Here is a 20,182-nt window from a genome sequence, read left to right as displayed (position 1 = left end):
GTAATCAGGCATCCCTCCGGCTCTAGAGGCAAACTCATATTGTATTAGTGTACGTACAGATGTAACAGCATATGGATTTATATAGTGTTCGGGCAAAAATAAGGATATTGCGACAGAAATTACTGTCATATATACAGAACCAGTGTCACTGTTTGCGCTGTTATTTTAATTATTCAAAAATATAGCATGACATTGCTGAGATAAAGTCATTAGATTTGCACGTCATGGTTCAATGGAATTCCAATGATCATCGCGCGTCTTCAAAGAGTTCCATGGTGGCGCGCATTACCCAGCAACCGGTCCTGACGCGCACTGTAGAACGCGTTTAATTCCATCATCTACGTTCTCGGTTCGGTGTTTGTGTCATTTATAAGAAGAAGAACCACACATCACTAACAGTTCTTCTTTAATTTTTAACTTTTATGCTGCAGAAATCTCAGAGAAATGAAATGTTTGGCCGTTTGTTTACAGAAGTGTTCCACAGGTAATGTCCAATTTACACCTTCTTTCACATTGACTTTCAAATGTGTTTTTTTCGTCACACTTTTTGACTTATTCTAACCAATACTCTCGACAAGTCTGTTTCTAGACGTTCTCTGATAGATCAGTAGCTAGATGGAATGGAGCCGTAGGCATACAGTGGCGTTTTGCTTTTGTTTTGTTTTGTTTTTGATTTAGAACGTTTGTCGTTCTTTCTCATAAACTTTGAATGTATGTCGTCTTATTTCACGAGGAGTTTACGTCATTCGGCGGCCGTAGAGATGCTTGGTGCTTGGTTTTATATGTTACATACTATGTCTGTCTCATATCAAAGTATAGATGTGCAAAACATGCTAAGTGATAGTTTTGGTGTTAAACGTTGAAATCCGGTAAAAGCAAAACAACAAGTCACCATTTGATACGTTTTGCCTTCCCTCCGGCAATATCAGATTTCACACTGAATAAAAAAGATGCAAGCTATGCGCCAAAATAGTATAAGCGTGTTCACCTTCGGTTTAATTTCTTAAATAAGTAACCAGTGAAAATATCGCAAAGCATAACTGCGGTTCTTAAAATAGAGGTGACAATTAATGGCAAAGATATGTTAACGTTTATTTATTTATTTATTTATTTATTTATTTATTTATTTATTTATTTATTTATTTATTTATTTATTTATTTCGGAAGGTTTCAGAGAAGCATTGCGGCGTCATTTTCCTCGCTTGGAGAAGTTGTTATGGAGCAAAGCTGATGAATATAGATTAATAAATTAGTGCTTGGGTTCTGTTTTGGTTCAGCGGTTGGTGTTGGTGAGTGTTTATGAAGATAGGGCATTTCTCAGCTCGTTACTCACGGCGAGAAATCTTTTTTTTCTTTGCAATGAAATTTTAGTTGATTTTTCAGGATACGATGCTAATCTTTGAGTTTCTTCACACGGTAGAAGCTCAACAACAAAAACAGTTTGGAGTAACTGCACGTCGGTAAGCTGTGATGAACGGCATTCACCCCTGAAATTGGACTAAAATAATGTAGCGTAGGGTTCCTTACCGACATTATTTAATACTCAGCGACTCTTGATTTGTTTTCGTATTTTTCTTATGATCAGTGAATGCCGTTTTCGTTGTGTATTCTCTGTACAGTTACAGTTTCGGTGGCGACATTTTCAAAATCTCTGTTCCTTTCAGGTGACTGATACATCATTTTTGATAAAGTCTTTAAATTACGAAACAAATTGTTCTCCCATCCTCACTTTCAGCTCTTTATTTTACTGTGTTGATCCGGCTACCTTTCACTGATGGAGAAAAGTTGCTGATAGGGGGCGCTCTCAAGGCGCTGCTGGCTATAGGCTTTGCAACATCCACTCAGATTCGATGTACCATAATCCTGGTTATCCCATATCTGTTCAGCAAGTATGGAAGAAATATCGTCAGCACCATGACTATCGCTATGTTATTAGGTGGTAAGTGTTTGAATCAAGGTATCTAAATTTTACATGGTGTTTGTAAGTGCAGTCCAAATTCGAACAACAAGATTCACAATTAACTTTCATTGTTTCAATGAAAAAAAAGAGTAAAGTTTATAGAATGCCAATATGAATACTTGAATGGGAGAATAAGCTTATTGATAGACATCGCCGAATAAAGGTTCCCAAAATAATTGTCGATGAGACATCCCTTGGCTGAATAATTAATATTTGCATCATCGTCACCAGCACATCGTGTAAGATGATATCACCGTCACCGTCATCAACATTATCATTGTTGTCGACGTTTTCGTCGTCGTCGTAATGATAATCATCATCATCACCATCAGCAGCAGCAGCAACATCGTCGCCGTGGCAGTAATTTTCTTCGTCGTTCAAACAATAACCACATTCATACACTTTTTATGACCGTACGTGATCAATAGTGCGTCCTCCATCATCATCATCATCATCATCATCATCATCATTATCATTATTGTTATCGTTGGTCTCCTCTGGTTGCCATAATGAGATGTACTGTATCATCAAAGTATTCTTTTTGTTTATGTAAGGTCCGGTCACAAACATCTTCACCAACGCCAGGGAGCTTTCACGGTCCATCAGCTGTACTGCATCACTGACCTACAACAACAGTAAATTACTCTACGAACTAATGCATCAACCCTTTTCAGATGTCCTCAAAGATATACAGGTAACAAACTCACCCTTGAACTTTGACCCCTGAGGTGATCTTTCAAAGCAATCAGGCAAACCTTATACTATTTTGTCGAATAAATAATGTGGAAGAGATGTGGAAAAATGTCATCATAAGGCCATTCATGCAGTATACGGTAGACGCCGGTTGTAAAATTTGGCCACTTGAAGAGTTGTCAGAGTATCGCATTGCTGAAATAAGATGTAGTGTGTCTAAATTTGCTAAGTAAACATTACCGTTAAAATCGTTCAAAGACGTAGCTTTTGAATTTTGTTTAGAAATGACATCAGATCTGTTTTGATTTGATATTGCTCAGTCTCAGAGTAAAGACATGCAGGAGATATCAGGAAAACTGAAAGAAGAATTTGTGAAAATAGAAGAGGAAGTTGAGAAGGACGATGAAGGCATGCAAAGAGAGACCAAGAAAAAAGAGAATCCTGAAGACAATTACAGAGAAAAACTGGATTACAGATGCAAAGGTTAATCGCTTTATAATGTACGACACAATGTTTTACGCACGTGGAGTGATTTAATAGCGTTTCATTCGAGGTCATTATATTCTTCACAAATTTATACATTTCAGCCCCGACGTGGCAGTGACAGTCACGAGATTAGGTATATGTACGATTGTTCAGTAAAATTCATATCATCCCTTACCTTGGAATTTCCTACGAAAAATACAACCTTATTTTGAGAAATTTAGGAAACAATTAGCCCAAAATATACCCTTAATTTACAAAAGCTGAAGAAAGCGAGAAATGATTTCAAAATATAGTAACAGCCATTTCATCGTTGTAAAGAACGATTGGCACTGATAGTTGAAAACTCCAAAATGTCTACTATATTTTCGCCTGTATTTACTATAGTTTAAAGTAACATTATATTTATACTATCTCATTTTCCATTTAGCCCTGACATGGATGTATGTAAAGGAATTTTTTTACCAGATTTCAAAGGGGTATTCTCATTGCTTCACGGATCGGCTTTGCTACAAAAGCACCTCTTCTTCCTGTTTTCACGCACACTCCCCTTTTCCAATAATTTTTGAACACTGCATGGTACCCATTTTCCCAGAGACTGTCACCAACGGGATTATTGCCAAATGATGCATTTCTTATTTTTGATGTGTGATGATATTCTGCCATATTACATGACTGTCATAGGATATAAATAAAAATGACAGGAAGGACAAACGATTGCCGCTGTTCAAACCGGGAAAAAATTCCGAAACAATTCTGATTTTTCTGCAGTCCTTCATATACAAACAAGTCTACTAACGCACGAGAGATTTACATGGTTGTGTGACAATACTCTGAGGTACAAATGCTACACGTCCAGTTAAAGTAGTACGCACGTCGAAAGTGACTTTGCGCAAAGTTATCTCAGGGATATTTCGATCATTCTTTAGGATCACCGTGCAAATTTGGTACTAGAGAAACAGATTACCAGATTTACCGATATTTGAAATTCAAAACGGCCCGAATTCTTCTGTTAACTCTACTAAGAAAAAATAAATTTAATTTCGAAAAACTAACACAATAAAAAATTTTCTTACACAAAGAGCAATAATATGAACCCCACAATGTAGATCAGAAAGTCTCCTTTAATGACTCAGTAACTCAGCCCTTCTCTGAATGTTCCTAATTTCCTGTCGTTTTGTTTTACTACAGATGTTTTCAACGCTGGTGTGGTCCATTGCAAGGAGAAATTTAAAGAAGCTGAAAGGAAATGTCACAAAGCAATCAAAGTACCTGGCGTCAAAGATCTACTGTGTGCACCAATGAAATTAACGGTCCTTTGCAAGATTGTACAAGGTGAGAATTGTATCAGGCACTACATCCTGGTTATTGCAGATTATCAAGTTAGGGCAGTTTAATAAAGCTAAAAATAACGGTACTTTTCGGGGATGATGTAAACATATCGTGGTTTATGGGATTCACAATTTTTATTTCAATGTACAGTTGAATCTGTCAGTTGAACCCCCTCTCTCTCTCTCTCTCTCTCTCTCTCTCTCTCTCTCTCTCTCCTCTCTCTCTCTCTCTCTCTCTCTCTCTCTCTCTCTCTCTCTCTGAGCAGGTTTTGACTCCCTCTGCGACACAGACGAGGCTGTCAACCCTGGGTTCGGTGACACTTACAAGGAATCGGATCAAGCCGTGGAGGAATTCGACAAAAATTTTCATGTTGAAATGGGGTGGCAGTAACGATTTTCAAACTTCATCAAGTCGTTTTGGAAGTTACAGACAAAGCGTAAACCTCGAATTATAAATACAAGAAGTATTTCGCCGACTTCGATGTGGAATGATGTCGACAACCATGAACAGTCTACAGATAGAGTATCTCACCGATTCATTATTCGATTTGCATGGAGTAGGCCGGCCTACATAGAGTTAAAGGGGTTAACCAGTTTAGGTGCCCGGTCGTCCGAATGTTATGGTCAAAGGTCAATCATTGTAACCTCTCACTGTTTCACAGATTCTGTTCACTATACTTGACAATCGCTCTCAAACGGTGGTATCATATTTTCACTAGGTTGTGCAAAAAACAGAAAAAGTCGACATCAGAACAGCCGGGGACATCAGACTTGCCGTTGAAAATGAATCTGAAACCAAGAAACGATGGCTTGTTCACCGTGGCAACCATTATTAAAAGTTTCGTCGCTTTCGACTGCGTGTTGATGTTTTTCAGTACGTACACAAGAAAATCTTTAGTCAACGACGAAGCTATTGTTTCTGCAGAACTATGCCAGAAAATAAAAAAAATTAAAGCGCGATTTAAATATTACTCTTAGGTCTAACTCCTTTCTTGGTGTACTTCAAAACTCATGCTGAAATAACATAATGATCAGCTAAGACTGCATGTGTGTAATCTGCAATGATTTATTGAAAACGTTAACTGAATTTGAATGCAAACGTGTAAGACCAAAAGGTTTCATATTGCAAGCAGGGCTTAATTTGTACTCTGTATTTCATATTACTTCCGAGGGAAAAATACAAAAAGACTTTGTTTTTATTACAGAATAATGCTAAAAATATCATCAAAATGCACCGCAATGCACATAAAGTTGATATCCGCTGAATATCAATTTTGCTCACCAGATAATGACAAAACAGTTCTCCATCCCTGAAAGTTTCACGTGATCGAATGAGGTAGTCGCTTTTGTAAAAGTATCACAGGCTTTCGGACTGTCGAGCAGTAACCTTTGAACTACCACTGCATAAAAACCCTATAATACTCACTGTATTAGCATGAATTATTGCCTGTATTTTAGCTGAAGAGTGCATATACAGATGAATACAGTCAAGAATCCATTTTTTGTATTCAGCAAGCCTGTATTCATGTGGATTCATGTGAATTCACGTGTATTACACTATAATACAGGCAACTTATTAATGTGAATTTATCTGAATTATTGGGTTTTCATGCAGTGTACCCGTATGCAAAATACTTTACTATCCGGTATAATAATGATACCGTAATACGCATGAGCCGACATTGCTATTGCGGCAAAGTAATCGTACAGACGTGATGATTGTTTGATCTTTCACACAACATGGTTCAACTTTGTTGCTTTATAGTTATGATTGATTTTGAAACATTCGATAAAATAATTAATGGATAATAGGGTTAATTATGTTAATTATGTTTATCCCGGCCGGTTGTCTACAAGAAAGCCGATTTGAGCCAAGCAAACATACCTTGTCATCGATAAAATGAAGCTTGTCTGAAAATGAACACACTGAGCGGAAAAAAGCGATGAAATCGTTTGCACATGAAGGTTGAGCTACAAATTTCCTTAGAGCATTTTTGTTCCTTGTGATGTATGAACTCTTGATAACGTGTCATTAAATTGAAAATAAAACGCTCTTTCGGTATCAAAATAAAGGTGACAGCGATGAGAAAAGTTTGCCGTTCAACAAAAATTCCCGTCAGCTAATGACATCACAACTGTCAATAACATATTACGTAATCAAAGACTGGAGTCTTTCGCTACACTGTCGATTGTTCCCCCTGATATCTGCTGTCAAGTATAATTTGTTATGGTCAACAAAACTTTTTATCCGCCCGCTAAGGGGTTGAACCCTTGACCTTAGGATTAAAATCCCACGCTCAACCGACTTAGACCGAACAAAAAAAGTTGTGCTGTACCGATTACCCGACCTACCCTATCTTTTTAACCTGCCGACCCTAAACTTTTTAGAGCTACGTAACCAAAAGAAAAGACCCGTAAAATCACGCGTTCGTTACTCGGCATTTGATTTTTGCTTGAGCAAGGATGTCTTTTATGTTTGTTTTTTTTCCTGTTATATGTATGATTACGTTTTTCCGAAATGATAACCGTGAGTCTGGGTAAATCATGGTGTTGAAGAGGTTACTGAAAAAATGCCTGGGCCAGGATATTTTGTAACTATTTGAAAAGCTTGGCGAATTTGTAGGTTTATATAGATTAGTATCATATTACAGAATATTACTTGGTTTAATGCCAGCGTTGTTACGCAAAATAAGTCATCATGATGGAATATATCTTTTCTTTGAAAAAAACGTCTATCTGATGTAAAGAGTAACGTTCCATATTTTTTGTTTATTTTATTTATTTATTAACACTATACAGGTGAAATAACATTCGACAATGTCTATATGACGTCCATACTTTAGAAGAATTGAAGATAGGCGAAAAGACCAGGTATTGAGGGCAAATATGTATAAGGTTCCATTGCCCCCCCCCCCCCCCCCCCCCCCCGACTACCACTCTTCATCGTGTCCAGCTCAATTTGGAAAAGAAATATTTCTGGAAAGCGTTGTCATAGTCAATTTTCAACATATTAAAACAACTTTGACGCTCTTGATAAATTGTTTAGTCCATATTGCTGTCTATGGTAATTAAGCCTTTATCACTGTATCCAGACAGTCCATTTAGTCATTATTTCGAGGATGATGGTCTTGTATCCAAAGGCAACATCGTACCTCGTTCATGAAAGATGTTCTGTAAACTTTCAATCAACAGAATTCTATAGAATATTATTTTAATGTCTGTAGTATATTCTATAGAAATGATGCCAGGACTTTATAAACTTCCATTGATCTTCTATAAATACATATATAATAGTATAGAACTTTACATAATTTAAATCTAAGAGTCTATTTTGTAAGGGGCATGTGATTACCTGCACATAAAGTACAGGTACAACTGTAAGTGCAGTTATCAATGCCGTCTTGTCTTCTGTATCAGATTATATTTGATCATGATGCATTTATTATTGATTCTGAATTAAGCACTTAGAAAAATATATCCCTTTGGCAGCTTGACAAAATTATTCATGTAACCATAGCAACCATCCACACTATTTCCCCGGAGACTCGAGTCAGAGCAAGGATGAGCAATGTTATTGAATAAGTAGTAGTTCAACCTGCAAGAATTTATTATATTTTCAACACAATAAGAACTGTATGTCTCTTGATGTGTCATTAACAGTACTCACATGCTTGAAAAATATATACTGTAAACTTGCGTTTATTTGGTTTATCATCCCTAAATACCTATCAAAGCTCATTATCTTGTCTGACTACCATTCAACATTTTTAATGGTCCTTGAAATCTACATTACCTATGGGATAGTCGACCAATATTGAGCCACGCTCTGTCCACTTATGGGACGGAGTTTACCTGTATATTTGACCTGTTGCTTGTGAATTATTCAAGTGGATGTAGTGCTGTATACGTGAGGTGAATGCATTCTGACATGGTGGTTTACGGATTGACCTTCCCCCCCCCCCCCGTGTCCTGTAAACAGATCACTGTTGAATACATTGAGTTTTGGCCAACAGCGTGCTTGTGAAAGGATTTAGATTTCCTTACTTTTTTTCTCACAACAAAATTATTGCATGTGCTGCTGAGTTTTCAGAGACAATAACCTAGTGTGTGAATGTATACAAGTGAATGTAGTGCTGTATAGGTGTGATAAATGTATTTGGGCATGGCGGTTTACAGGTTGACCTGTTCAACACAATTGCCTGTTAATAGATCACTATTGAACACAATGGATTTTGGCCAAAAATAAGGATGTGAAAGGATTAGGGCTTCCTCATTTGTACACTAGCTTTTTCTCGCAATAAAATTATTGCTTGTTGTGCTTAGTTTTCAGATTACATGATATTATCTTAATTGGCAGAAAAATTGATGATCACATAAATATAGCAAAATGGCTGCGAAGACAAATTTTACATGGAAATGATGTTAAATTGTTATAAACATGATTTAAAAATTAATCTGAACAGAATGGTTGGATCATAAATGTAAATAGTCCTTAATAATCAGTTGTAGATATTCTCTTCAGGTAATATGGGATAAACCCATTGGAATTTTCCTAGCATCTCAAGAAAAAAATAAGCTGATGTTCTCAAGAGAATGTTCAACTGCAGTTTCAGTTGTTGTTCTGATCTTTTGAAAAATCAGCCGTAATTTCTGATTCTGGAACGTTCAACTATATTTTACATGGGTCACTCGTAATCCGAAAGGTGTTGCGCAATTTATAAATTTACAAATTTGAAACTACAAATATGAGTAATACATTTTTCAGAATACAGAATTCTGAAATTAATGCTGAATGTGTTCCTAATAAATTTGTTAATATTACAAATGTCAAGTTGTCAATGAGGTAAATCTTATTCCCTTGGCTAAACTGTGGAAGGGAATTTTCGAAGATTGCAAGCATCAGCATGTGAACATGCATGCAGGTAGAATGGTGTCCAAAATGGATCTGCTGTAAACAATGAGCAGTGTCAAGTTACTAAATAGCTCATTTGCATTTTCTATGAAGTTTTGTAATTAGTATATAACTCCAATACAACTGCACCAAATATCATGAAATCTGCTGCAGATACTGATCCGACAGATATCTAACTGTGTTGTTAAAGCATTTAGTACTGCAAAGTTAATTAAGGTTAATTTGCATATTTAATGAACTGTGTAATTAGGTATATAACTCTGATATTACAGCACTGAATTTAGTGAAACCTGCCACAGATATTGATCTGATAAATATCTAATAATTTGCATATTTCATAATTGTTGTAATAAGTCATAGAACTCCGAAATAACAGTGATTCAGTTACTACTTGCCTTCAGCTAATGGCCATTTTTTTGCAAAATGACCTAAAGTTTTTTAGTAATTTCTGACAAATGGCCGAAAAAAATTGTCACAAACCAACTTCAATCAGACCAGCCCTGTGGCACAAAGTTGCAATCTGCTTGGCTATATTATAGTGGCTTTTGAATTTTTAGACAGCTAGTGCCTCCTCAACAGAAAACTACAGCTAAAAGTAAAATGTTGTAAGATGTTGAAACAGTTAACTCTCCTTTCTGCAAAGTTACAAATTCCTGGTACGTAAAACAAACATTGTTGCTGTTCGATACTACAATCCACCGTGGACTTACGTCCATGAATACACTGAGGCTGGCTTTGCAATGTGAGTCACGAGTCGTCCCTGAGTCCAAGCCTTAAATACTTTGCTTGAATCACAATTTGGCCTGCAGCTACTCAGTTTTATAGTAAAAACCATAATGTCAAAGAAACTTTCACAAACAGAGGCATAAAACAAGGAAAAGGAGAAAAAACTGAGGTTTTCTCAAAGGACAAATCTAGGTCATCTCATGTGATGTCATGAATGAAGACCCTTAAGTACACAATTATGGTTCAAAAGAAACCACCTAGGGAGGTCCAATAGGTACAATCTTATGTTCAAAGGTAATTCATTGGTGCTCTCATTTAATGGCATTTAGCTTGACTGTCAGTTTTAATATAAATTTTGTAAGAGTCATGGCAAAGGAAAATTGTCAACAATAGTTGCAGTAAGCATATCCATTTTCAAATCATCACATATGAGAACTGCAATTTTTGCATGGTAACTTAACATCCAAGCAACAATTCAAAAGTACAACTGTTAAAATTTTCAATTTGCCCTATTTCAAACTACTATAACTTATACAAGAAATCATGTGATTCTGAATTATTTTAGTATTTTTGCAGATTCCAACAGTGCAATATTGAACATCACCAGACAGGTCTTGATGATATCAAAATATCAAATGAAAATATTTCTGGGCTAAAATTTGTCATAATCATTAAAACAACGATTACATGTACTTTTAGAAACATTGGGAAATTAAATGAACAATATCATTGTGTCTTGTTTTACAGCATTTGGGTTGGGCCAGACCCTTTTTGTCTCACGAAAAATACTTATGCTTAACATGCTATTGAGCCTGCTTGATCACAACTATCACACAATACCAGAGCCTTAAAGACAACAATACTTGTATCTACACTGCCACTATGCTACCAAATGCTTTCTTTTTCATCGAAAATGTTTATTTGTGTGGCTCACAAAATTTTCATGACTTAAAGATTGCATACATTTGCCACCCGAGGAGTTTGTAGCTTACATATATGATAAGTTGTCATACTGTGAACACTTTATTTTTATTTTTCATTTTATTTTATTTGGCTTTATTTAATGAGGGTAGCCTGGTAAACTCTAGAGAGAGTTTATCTCCCTCAGGGCTCTCGACATTACAACAAATTCATACAAAACCACAAAAACAATTTTCAAAAGTTAAAATACAAATAACCACATATAACAACTGCCACATTTAATAGAAAAAACAAGAAAAAATTAAAATTCTGCCCAATGTTGTTTTAATAATTGCTTAAAAAGAGACAAGTGTCTCAGAAGATTTGAATTCTGTTTTCAACTTATTCCATTCCATAGCTCCCTGGACTGACCATGTGTTTTTAAAAACATCCAGTTTGGCTCTAGGGATATCAAACTTATTTTGAAAGCTAGCTCTGGTCACACGGCTATGACACTGATTGACATATTGGAACATTTACGTCATATACAATGGGGCTATACCTTTCAAGGATTTAGAAACTAAACACATATTTATGTATAAAATTCTATCAGGTAAAGGCATAATATGTAATGATCTTAAAAGTCCATTTTTCTGATAATTATACTTAGTGCCCATCATAACTGGCACAGTGCGTTTCTGTAATTTGAATAACTTGTTTATATTTGCTAGTTCCCAATGCACTACAACAATAGTCCAAATGGGAAGTATATATGCATTATATTATGTACGTGTAGTAGTACGTCTAGTACTTTAAGGTTCCAAGACAAGAAATCGACCTTTCAAAGCTAACGATTCTCTATTGGTTAATAAGCTCAGAACCCCCGTAAATTATATATTTTCCAAAAGCCTAGATATAGGGGAACATTTTTGTTACCATAGTGTCACCATTGTTTACATAACTATCACGTGATAGGTAATTTGCATAACCTTTCAAAAATCGGTTTTCCCTATGTTTTGTTTCAATGCTTTGAGATATATGGCTGAAATTTGTGTGAGTGCAAGCTGTCCCAGGGATCTTTAAAAGTGTGTCTCAGAATTTTTTTAAACCTTCTTAAACAATTTTTATGCCAGAAAAACTTCCAGAGCAGCGAATTTAACCCTAGTTAATTTCTTTAAAATTGTGCTAAAAAATAACCAAGATATAAAAAATCTGAGACACACTTTAGAAGAGCATTGTGACAGCTTGTATTCCAGCAAGTTTGAGTAAGATATTTTGAAGTATTGAGACAAAACATAGGGAAAACCGATTTTTGAAAGGTTATGCAAATTACCTGTCATGTGATAGTTATGTAAACACTGTGGTTACCAAATTGTTCCCCTATATCTAGGCTTTAAGAAAATGTATAATTTAGGGGGTTCTGAGCTTATTAACCACCAGAGAATTGTTAGATTAAAAAAGGTCAATTTCTTGTCTTGGAACCTTAATGGCCATGCCGTATTATACGTCTAAGTTGACCTTTTTGTAAATTGAATCAGTATTTGACTTCCAGTTCAAGTGTTGATCTACAACTATTCCCATAAGTCTTTCTTCATTTACAGAATCTAAAATATTCTGACCAAGATTACAATGAAGAACATTCCTTGGTAGACGTGACAATCTCTGATGTGTGGTCATAAGCATGGTCTTTGTTTTACTTGTATTTATAACCATTTTATTTTGCATACACAATGTCTTACTGATTCACGATCATCATTCAGTGTTTTTTCAATTTCTGCCAGATTCTTTCCTTTTGCCATGATTGTAAAATCATCGGCATACATTTCAATGATGTTGTTGACAGCTAAGGTAAAGCATTAAAAACAATATGGGTTAATTAATAAACAACACTGAGTGAATGCTGCAGAAGTATTCTGTATCTGTGGTAATATAAACTTCACATTGCTACCAGACTTTTAGAATATACCAACTAATTTTATTTTTGGCGGTAAAAGTTTACCATCAGATATGAAAAAAATATTTCTATCCTTTTAATATAATAAAAACACAGATAATTAATGTAATAAAAACTGAACAAATTCCTTTAATGTAAACACTATCATGAAAACATACAAAACATCTTGATTTGTAAATTGGGAACTTCTGAATGCCGAGAAAGCTGTTGCCACACTTGAGATCGTAAACTGCCTAAAAGTTTTTCAAAGTTGCTACAAGATTTTTGATTTGGCTAATGAGTTCTATAATATTTTGGTGACTTAGGGAGCCCTGCAGTTTATGCGAATACCACATAGTAGCAGTAAACTAAATGATACTGAAAGTTTCATGTTTGCACAATTTGACACAACACCAGTTATCTATCATATACTTACCTTTAACCCTCTGAACCCCGTTCGGCACTAAAGTGCCGCAAGATGACCTTTTGACCCCTGATTTTGCAATACGTTGACGTCAGGTCGAATTCCCGGCCTGAATTGCAATGCCAGCCATACAACACTGAGTCAGAAAGCTAGGGGGACCTAATACTCCTGTTTCAAAATGACCTACATTACACGTCCTACACACATGTACTCCATGCTCTGATTGGTTAATCCGCTTCTCTAAGGTCCACTTTTGGAGCAGTCATTGGAGGGACCTCATGTGTTAGATCTCATTATTATGTATTATTCAATTTACAGCTTCCTGATTGGTTAATGTGTAGTTCCGGTCCTCCAGTGTCCACTGCCTCATTATGCAATGTCCCATGTACTTTTGGATGATGCCCTGCACGTGGTCGCAGCTCGATCCCAGTATGTGAAGAAAGGTACTCATGCCGAGTTTTTGTCAAAATATCTAGTTAGATTTGACCTTGTTCGAGAGTTCCTTCACTATTCATGGCATTTTATGTGATGTGAATTATACATGAATTAAATATTGTCAGCAGAAATTTTGTCCGTTTCCCTTCGGTAGATGGTTGAAATGAGCTACTGACGTCTGAAACCGTTACGTAATTTTTGTTACGTAATGCCTTGAAGCTCTATTGTTTCCTCTTGTCATTCACAGGCCTCACTGTTGTCGATGCGGCCAATGCCCCCGTCAAATCAAAATGAAAATGAAAAGCGTGTACTTTGTACGTAACCAACAATTGGAAAACAAAGAGCCAACATGCCTGTAATGCTATATTTGGTTCAAGTCGATGAATTTAAAAAAAATAAAATCATTTATAATAGTTTCTCTTGTGTCTGTCCAATTTCGTACAAAACTATTCGGAATTTGGTAGCCCAGGCCATGTTTTTCCCAGCGATTGAATGCGCTACCTTTGAATCTGCGCAGGATAGTGAGTTAGTTTCTGCCGGATTCACCTCCGGGTATAGGATTCACCCGAATCATCGCGTCCACTCCACTCACGGGCGCGTTTCACACGAAAGCAAAATACATATCGTTGCGTTCACTCCTCTCAAACATTAACAAATCACAGACTTGAACCGAGTCTACTTAATGCATAAAGGGACAGAGATAAGTAAAAACATGGATATTTAACGTATGAAGGTTTGTCGGGCATTTTTCGTTGTAACTTTCGGCCGGTCCGTGAACATCACGGTGAACATCACGAATAACGTATTACTTCAGCGGTAGCCAGGAAGCACGTGGGACATTGCATAATGAGGCAGTGAACACTGGAGGACCGGACCTACACATTAACCAATCAGGGAGCTGTAAAGTGAATAATGGGCCGGACCTACACATTAACCAATCAGGGAGCTGTAAAGTGAATAATACATAGCAATGAGACCTAACGCATGAGGTCCCACCAATCAGCATAACGCAAATGGACCAGATGAACCAATCACTGATGTTGGTACATATGTCATGGACCTGACTTATGAAACAGGATTAATAGGACCTTCGAAGCAACCACATACTATTTCAAATACGAACAGCTTCGTCAAGTTTGTGATATCTAAGCGGCGATCGTTAGCGAAAGTTGACAGGAATTTAAAAATGGCGGCCGACGACAGCTACGCTTTGATCCGTTGTTTTTTTTGTGTTGTTTTGTTGATTGTTTTGACCGGAGCCAAGTAGAAAGCCACTCAGAAAATGAAGATCGCACATTAGACCAACGGGACATCGATGTAGATCAAAATGGCGGCCTATGACCACACCAACGGCGAAGAAATTCAGCCACCAGTTGAGCAACGGGAAGTCCGACCCGTGCCTTCAAAGTAATCCAGCACCGCGGCAGCGCAGAGTAGAAAAGGTAGGCTAGTTCCTCTTTATAATTGACAACTTGCAGTGCACAGTTAGATGTATGTATCGATGATGACACTTGGCATAGCTTGATGTTTATTAGTAACATGACAGACCTCAAAGCAACAAGGAAAAGACAGAGTAACAACAGAGATGATAAGACAGCTTACCAAAAACATAGCGCTATTTTTAGTAGGTGATAGTGCTATTTTACAGAGGTGACAAATAGGTGACAAAGAGGTGAAAGTTTTGTGTACAGAGCTTTATTTCCAACTGAAACAATGGATATCTACTTGCAATCTACCTACACCTATTACAAAACTACAAGCAACAGGTAGGTCTATCATAGGCGATAAGTAGTATTTCAGCGAAATCTTTATGAGATGCAAATTAATCATTTAAATATCTATGAAAATCTACTGCACACCTACCACTTGCCTCACCTGGAAAAAAGAAGATTTCAAACCACATGATACCTACAGAAATCTACTAGTCACCTACTGAGACACCTACCTTGTACCTAGTACAGACCTACGACAGACCTACTAACATGCCTACATAGATCTGCAACACACCTACAAGATATAACTAGCACCTATTAGAGACCTACGATGGACCTATGATGTGACCACAGTAACTACATTCTAAAAAGCACGGAAATGCACATTTGATAAAGTAACATTACAATTTATAAATTGAGAATTTTAGCAATCTTTGGTTCGAAAATTTTACAAGAAATTTATTTTTTTCTGTGCGTTTGCTTAGACTCCGGATAACTTACATGCTTGGCTTGTTTCTGTGGAATAATATCGTCCCTTGAACTTGACCATGGTAACATCCACAGACAAACATCGCTCAGAATTTTCTAAGATTATACCGGTGATCATGTTCCACGAATTCAACTAGCCCTGCGTACGATGCTGTGTGTTCCGCTACAGCTAATCGCCCCGCTCACCACAGTCCTGAAAAGACCCGTACGTAGGGTCGGTGACTTCAAATCCATTTTGGGACTTGACGTAAAAAGCCAAATTACTGTCGAAATTCAGCGTACGATGCTGTGTGTTGTAGCTACAGCTACAACACACAGCATCGTACGCAGGGGCTAGCGAGAGAGTTGCCGACATCGACGTTATTTACGAGAAGTGAATAAAAGACTGGTATTTTTGGAAGCGATCGAGTAGCTGAGGCAGGCAGGGATACGACTTGGGCCCAAGAATGCTGAATTTCAGCAGTAATTTGGCTTTTTACGTCAAGTCCCAAAATGGATTTGAAGTCACCGACCCTACGTACGGTCTTTGCAGGGCTGTGGTGAGCGGGCGATTAGCTGTAGCGGAACACACAGCATCGTACGCAGGGCTAGAATTCAACGAATTTTCCAAGCTTGTCAATTGCAGGATCACCTCTTTTATATGTATTACTCTGTCACAGTCAACACAAATTAATTAACATGTCTCTCGGCATAGTAGCACTGAAGGCAGGCACTGGATCAAGTGGGCCAGAAATTCAAGCTAAAATATTTGAAAAACATACATGCATATCAACCAGACCCATCTTGTGTTACTAGTACGAAACAAACTTGAAAATGTTCAATCAAAATGTTCCAGGTTCTTGAGATGTTCTCAGGCCATTTTGACTTAGAATCATTTTGCTTCGCCTCCATGCTGTTCAGTTAGTTCGCGTATCGTTCGATTCCTACATCCAACTAATTGTACCTCCATGGCTTCGGGTAACAATGTAGTTCAATATTACAACAGCTACCGTCATTCTCCGATTACGAACTTCCCGCAATGACCAAACATCAATGTTCTTATCGTCAAACCATCTCTCGTTTCAAATTCATGACTCCACTCACCCGAATCGTCGTCAGAATTACCGCAACTTGAAGTTGTTGAAGCATACGATGTTGGTCTTGAATCGATGTTAGCGTTATTTCCGGGTTGATCATTGCTGCACTGTCTTCGTCAACTTTGTTGTCAGTCGATTCATGGCGATCACATAGTAGAACCAGAGACTGAGAGTATATCATGTCATCCTCGATGTCGGGACTTGGTAAAACCATAAAATGACTCACTGCTGCTACCACAAAAAATGTCAGCAAAGCGATGTCCAACCTCCGTGCTATCGCTCAGATCGGCCAATTTTAACATTTGGGTCGAAAACAAGCGCAAAGGTCACATAAATATTCACCAGCCTGCAGCCGACAAACTTTTATCATAAGAAAGGCCGGGAAATCCCCTAAGCAATGATCAATTGGGTGTACCCCTGTAGGCAGAATTCTTTATTCAAATAGGGTTTAAAGTTCAACCACGGCTTTTACGTTTGTTCGCCTGTGAGGGCGCCTCAATTTTCCTTTAGGTGCATGATAGGTCATGATAGGTCTATGTAGGTGTGCTTTACCTACACAAATCTATTTGTCACCTACAGTTGATCTAATACAGAAGTAGGTGTAAGATAGTTGTTATTAGGTACTAAGGAGATGCATAACAAGACTTATTCCTGAAGACCTACAAGTAAACTGACACCTATTTAACACCTCTTGAGATCTACCAAAAACTCCTAAGAACCTACAAAAATAGCGCTATATATACTATAAATAGCGCTATCTTTTTGGTAAGGGAGACATTGACAGATGCAATATATAGCATTTAGGGCATTGTTAGGTTTACTGTAGGTGTCCTACTGACTGAAGATGTGTATTGCAGGCGGAACTGACCGTCTGTCTTTTGTATTACATATGGTTTTAGGGACTGGTCAGTTTCTTCGGCCTGGGGGGGGGGGGCGGTGGATTATTTTTGCCGATCTCAAAAAGTGGCTGCCCCCCTATTCCAATTTTTGAAAACAGGGTGACCCCCCTATTCCAAATTTCGAAAACAGGGTGACCCCCCCTGGGGGCGCGACATAGGTAAAACAAAAGGTGGACATAAATTTCATATATATATATATATTATATATATATATATATATATATATATATATATATATATATATATATATATATATATATATATATATATATATATATATACGTATATATATATTTACATTTTACATATATTTATATTTTAAATAGTCATTCTATGTTTTAATGAAATTGTTGACATGTCAGTTGTAAGATAGGAATTCAAAGTGTCAATCTTAAAGTTTGCATACAGTACATTTTGAATGAGCTGTATTTTGAATGAGCTGTGAATGTATTTCACACTTTCTATGCTTAACCAGATGTCCTGAACTGTTGTACAGAAATGGATGTCAATCATAATATCAAAGAGGAAAAAGCAGTGAATCAAAAACTTTGATGGGTGTTAGACTTGCCAACCATCCAATTAAATCTCCTGAGGATCCATAGAGAGCTTTTTAGCCAAATGTGATGTGTACAGTGTCTGAGAGGACCTTTCCTTGTAACATTGAAACCATAAAAGCACAGCTAATAATGACAAAAACTGCCTTTTTTAACTGTTATTTTGTTCATAATAAAGCATCTTTCTATAGAAAACCTGTGAAACAAAGGAAAATAATTGCATCAATGAGAAGGAAAGATATCTTGTCATTTTTCTATCTCTAAAATAAGTCACTGTATCAAATATATATTGTGAAATATTTGTGCATGTTGCTTTCTCATACTGAATTCTCATAGAGAGAACAGAAAAGTATCAGGAATTTGTCATCCTTTTCATATGAACTGCAGATTTCATAATGGTACACTTTCACTTAGCAAACATCAAGATATCTCTGATTTATTAAAGTATGGCGCCCGAAGGGCATGCCGAAAAATATGAAACATCCTGATATCTCTGATATATGCCTTGTATATATAGTCATGCACCTGAAGGGCATGCTGAAAAATGTCTGATATATTAAAGTAATGAGCTTGAAGAGCACGCTGAAAAATATTGAGCATACAGATATCTCTGATGTATGTATGCTTGATATGTTAAAGTTGGGCGTGCTGAAAAATATGACTGATTATTAAAGTTACGCGCCCGAAGGGCGCGCCGAAAAATACAACTGAATGATGAAATTCGTGGCTGACACTAGCATTCTAGGCAATGATGAGCCTTTGTCAAAATTCAAAACACACTGACCCCCCCTATTGGGCATTTCAAAAACATGGTGACCCCCCTATCACCAAAGTCAAAAACAGGGTGACCCCCCCCATGAATCCACCGCCCCCCCCCCCCAGGCTGAAGAAACTGACCAGTCCCTTATATAAATATCCCTCATAATCTAATTGTTTTTTATTCATGGACACTAGTGCCAAAGGTGAACTATTTAGCTGCTTGTTCAAATGTTAGGATGATATAGATAGTGTGTGTAAGCATTGTACAAAGTTATTATCTGTGGTATAAATTTTATTGAAACAAATGTGTGCTAATACCTTGCAGATTTCCATCAAGAGTGTATTACATACTCTTATATTTTAGTATTTGCAATATGTAACTGCAACATGTTTGCACTACCCTGACACAGAGAGAGAGAGAGAGAGAGAGAGAGAGAGAGAGAGAGAGAGAGAGAGAGAGATGTAATAGTAATTCCTTAGTCCATATCAAACTTTGTTCTTCTTATTCATAGAATATGCCACCATGAAAAAGGCAAGGCTTTGTACTTGGATTATCTTACTGAAACTTATTTGCACAAAATACATAACATTTTAAAAATTTTGTATTTGTTTATGTTTCAGACAAAGAGAACCTAAAACCAGAAGGCAAGGAGTGTGAAGCAAGCAAGGCAAGGAGTGTTTGATCTTATGCAGGGTTTACTAAATTTAGGCCATTATCTGTAGACTGACAACGTTTATACAAGTGTTAGGATAGCAAGACCTTTATCAACAGGACACATGGCTGTGTGGAACAGTCAAATTTAGCTCTGCTCTGCTAAACATGGTTACCTACGTTCAGAGGGAAACAATGTTATTGAGGATAGCTGGCCCTGCCGTGGATGGATAGTAATTAAGCC

The 20,182-nt window shown here is 37.0% G+C and overlaps 1 protein-coding gene across 1 annotated transcript; it reads left to right on the top strand.

Annotated features, from left to right (window-relative positions):
* The first annotated feature begins 1,257 nt into the window (after positions 1-1,257).
* Positions 1,258-19,969, top strand: LOC139128185 (protein sneaky-like). The gene is made up of 6 exons (XM_070694019.1): positions 1,258-1,289; positions 1,736-1,939; positions 2,515-2,654; positions 2,974-3,136; positions 4,328-4,471; positions 19,908-19,969. Exons 2-6 carry the CDS (start codon positions 1,915-1,917, stop codon positions 19,967-19,969), a joined length of 534 nt encoding a protein of 177 aa, XP_070550120.1. The 5' UTR covers positions 1,258-1,289; positions 1,736-1,914.
* Positions 19,970-20,182: the final 213 nt, after the last annotated feature.

The sequence above is a fragment of the Ptychodera flava genome, unplaced genomic scaffold (assembly GCF_041260155.1).
Source record: "Ptychodera flava strain L36383 unplaced genomic scaffold, AS_Pfla_20210202 Scaffold_45__1_contigs__length_1260105_pilon, whole genome shotgun sequence".
In the NCBI taxonomy this organism is placed as follows: Eukaryota; Metazoa; Hemichordata; class Enteropneusta; family Ptychoderidae; genus Ptychodera; species Ptychodera flava.
The sequence above is the reverse complement of the archived record's forward strand: the minus strand, read 5'-3'. Positions and strand labels throughout refer to the sequence as shown.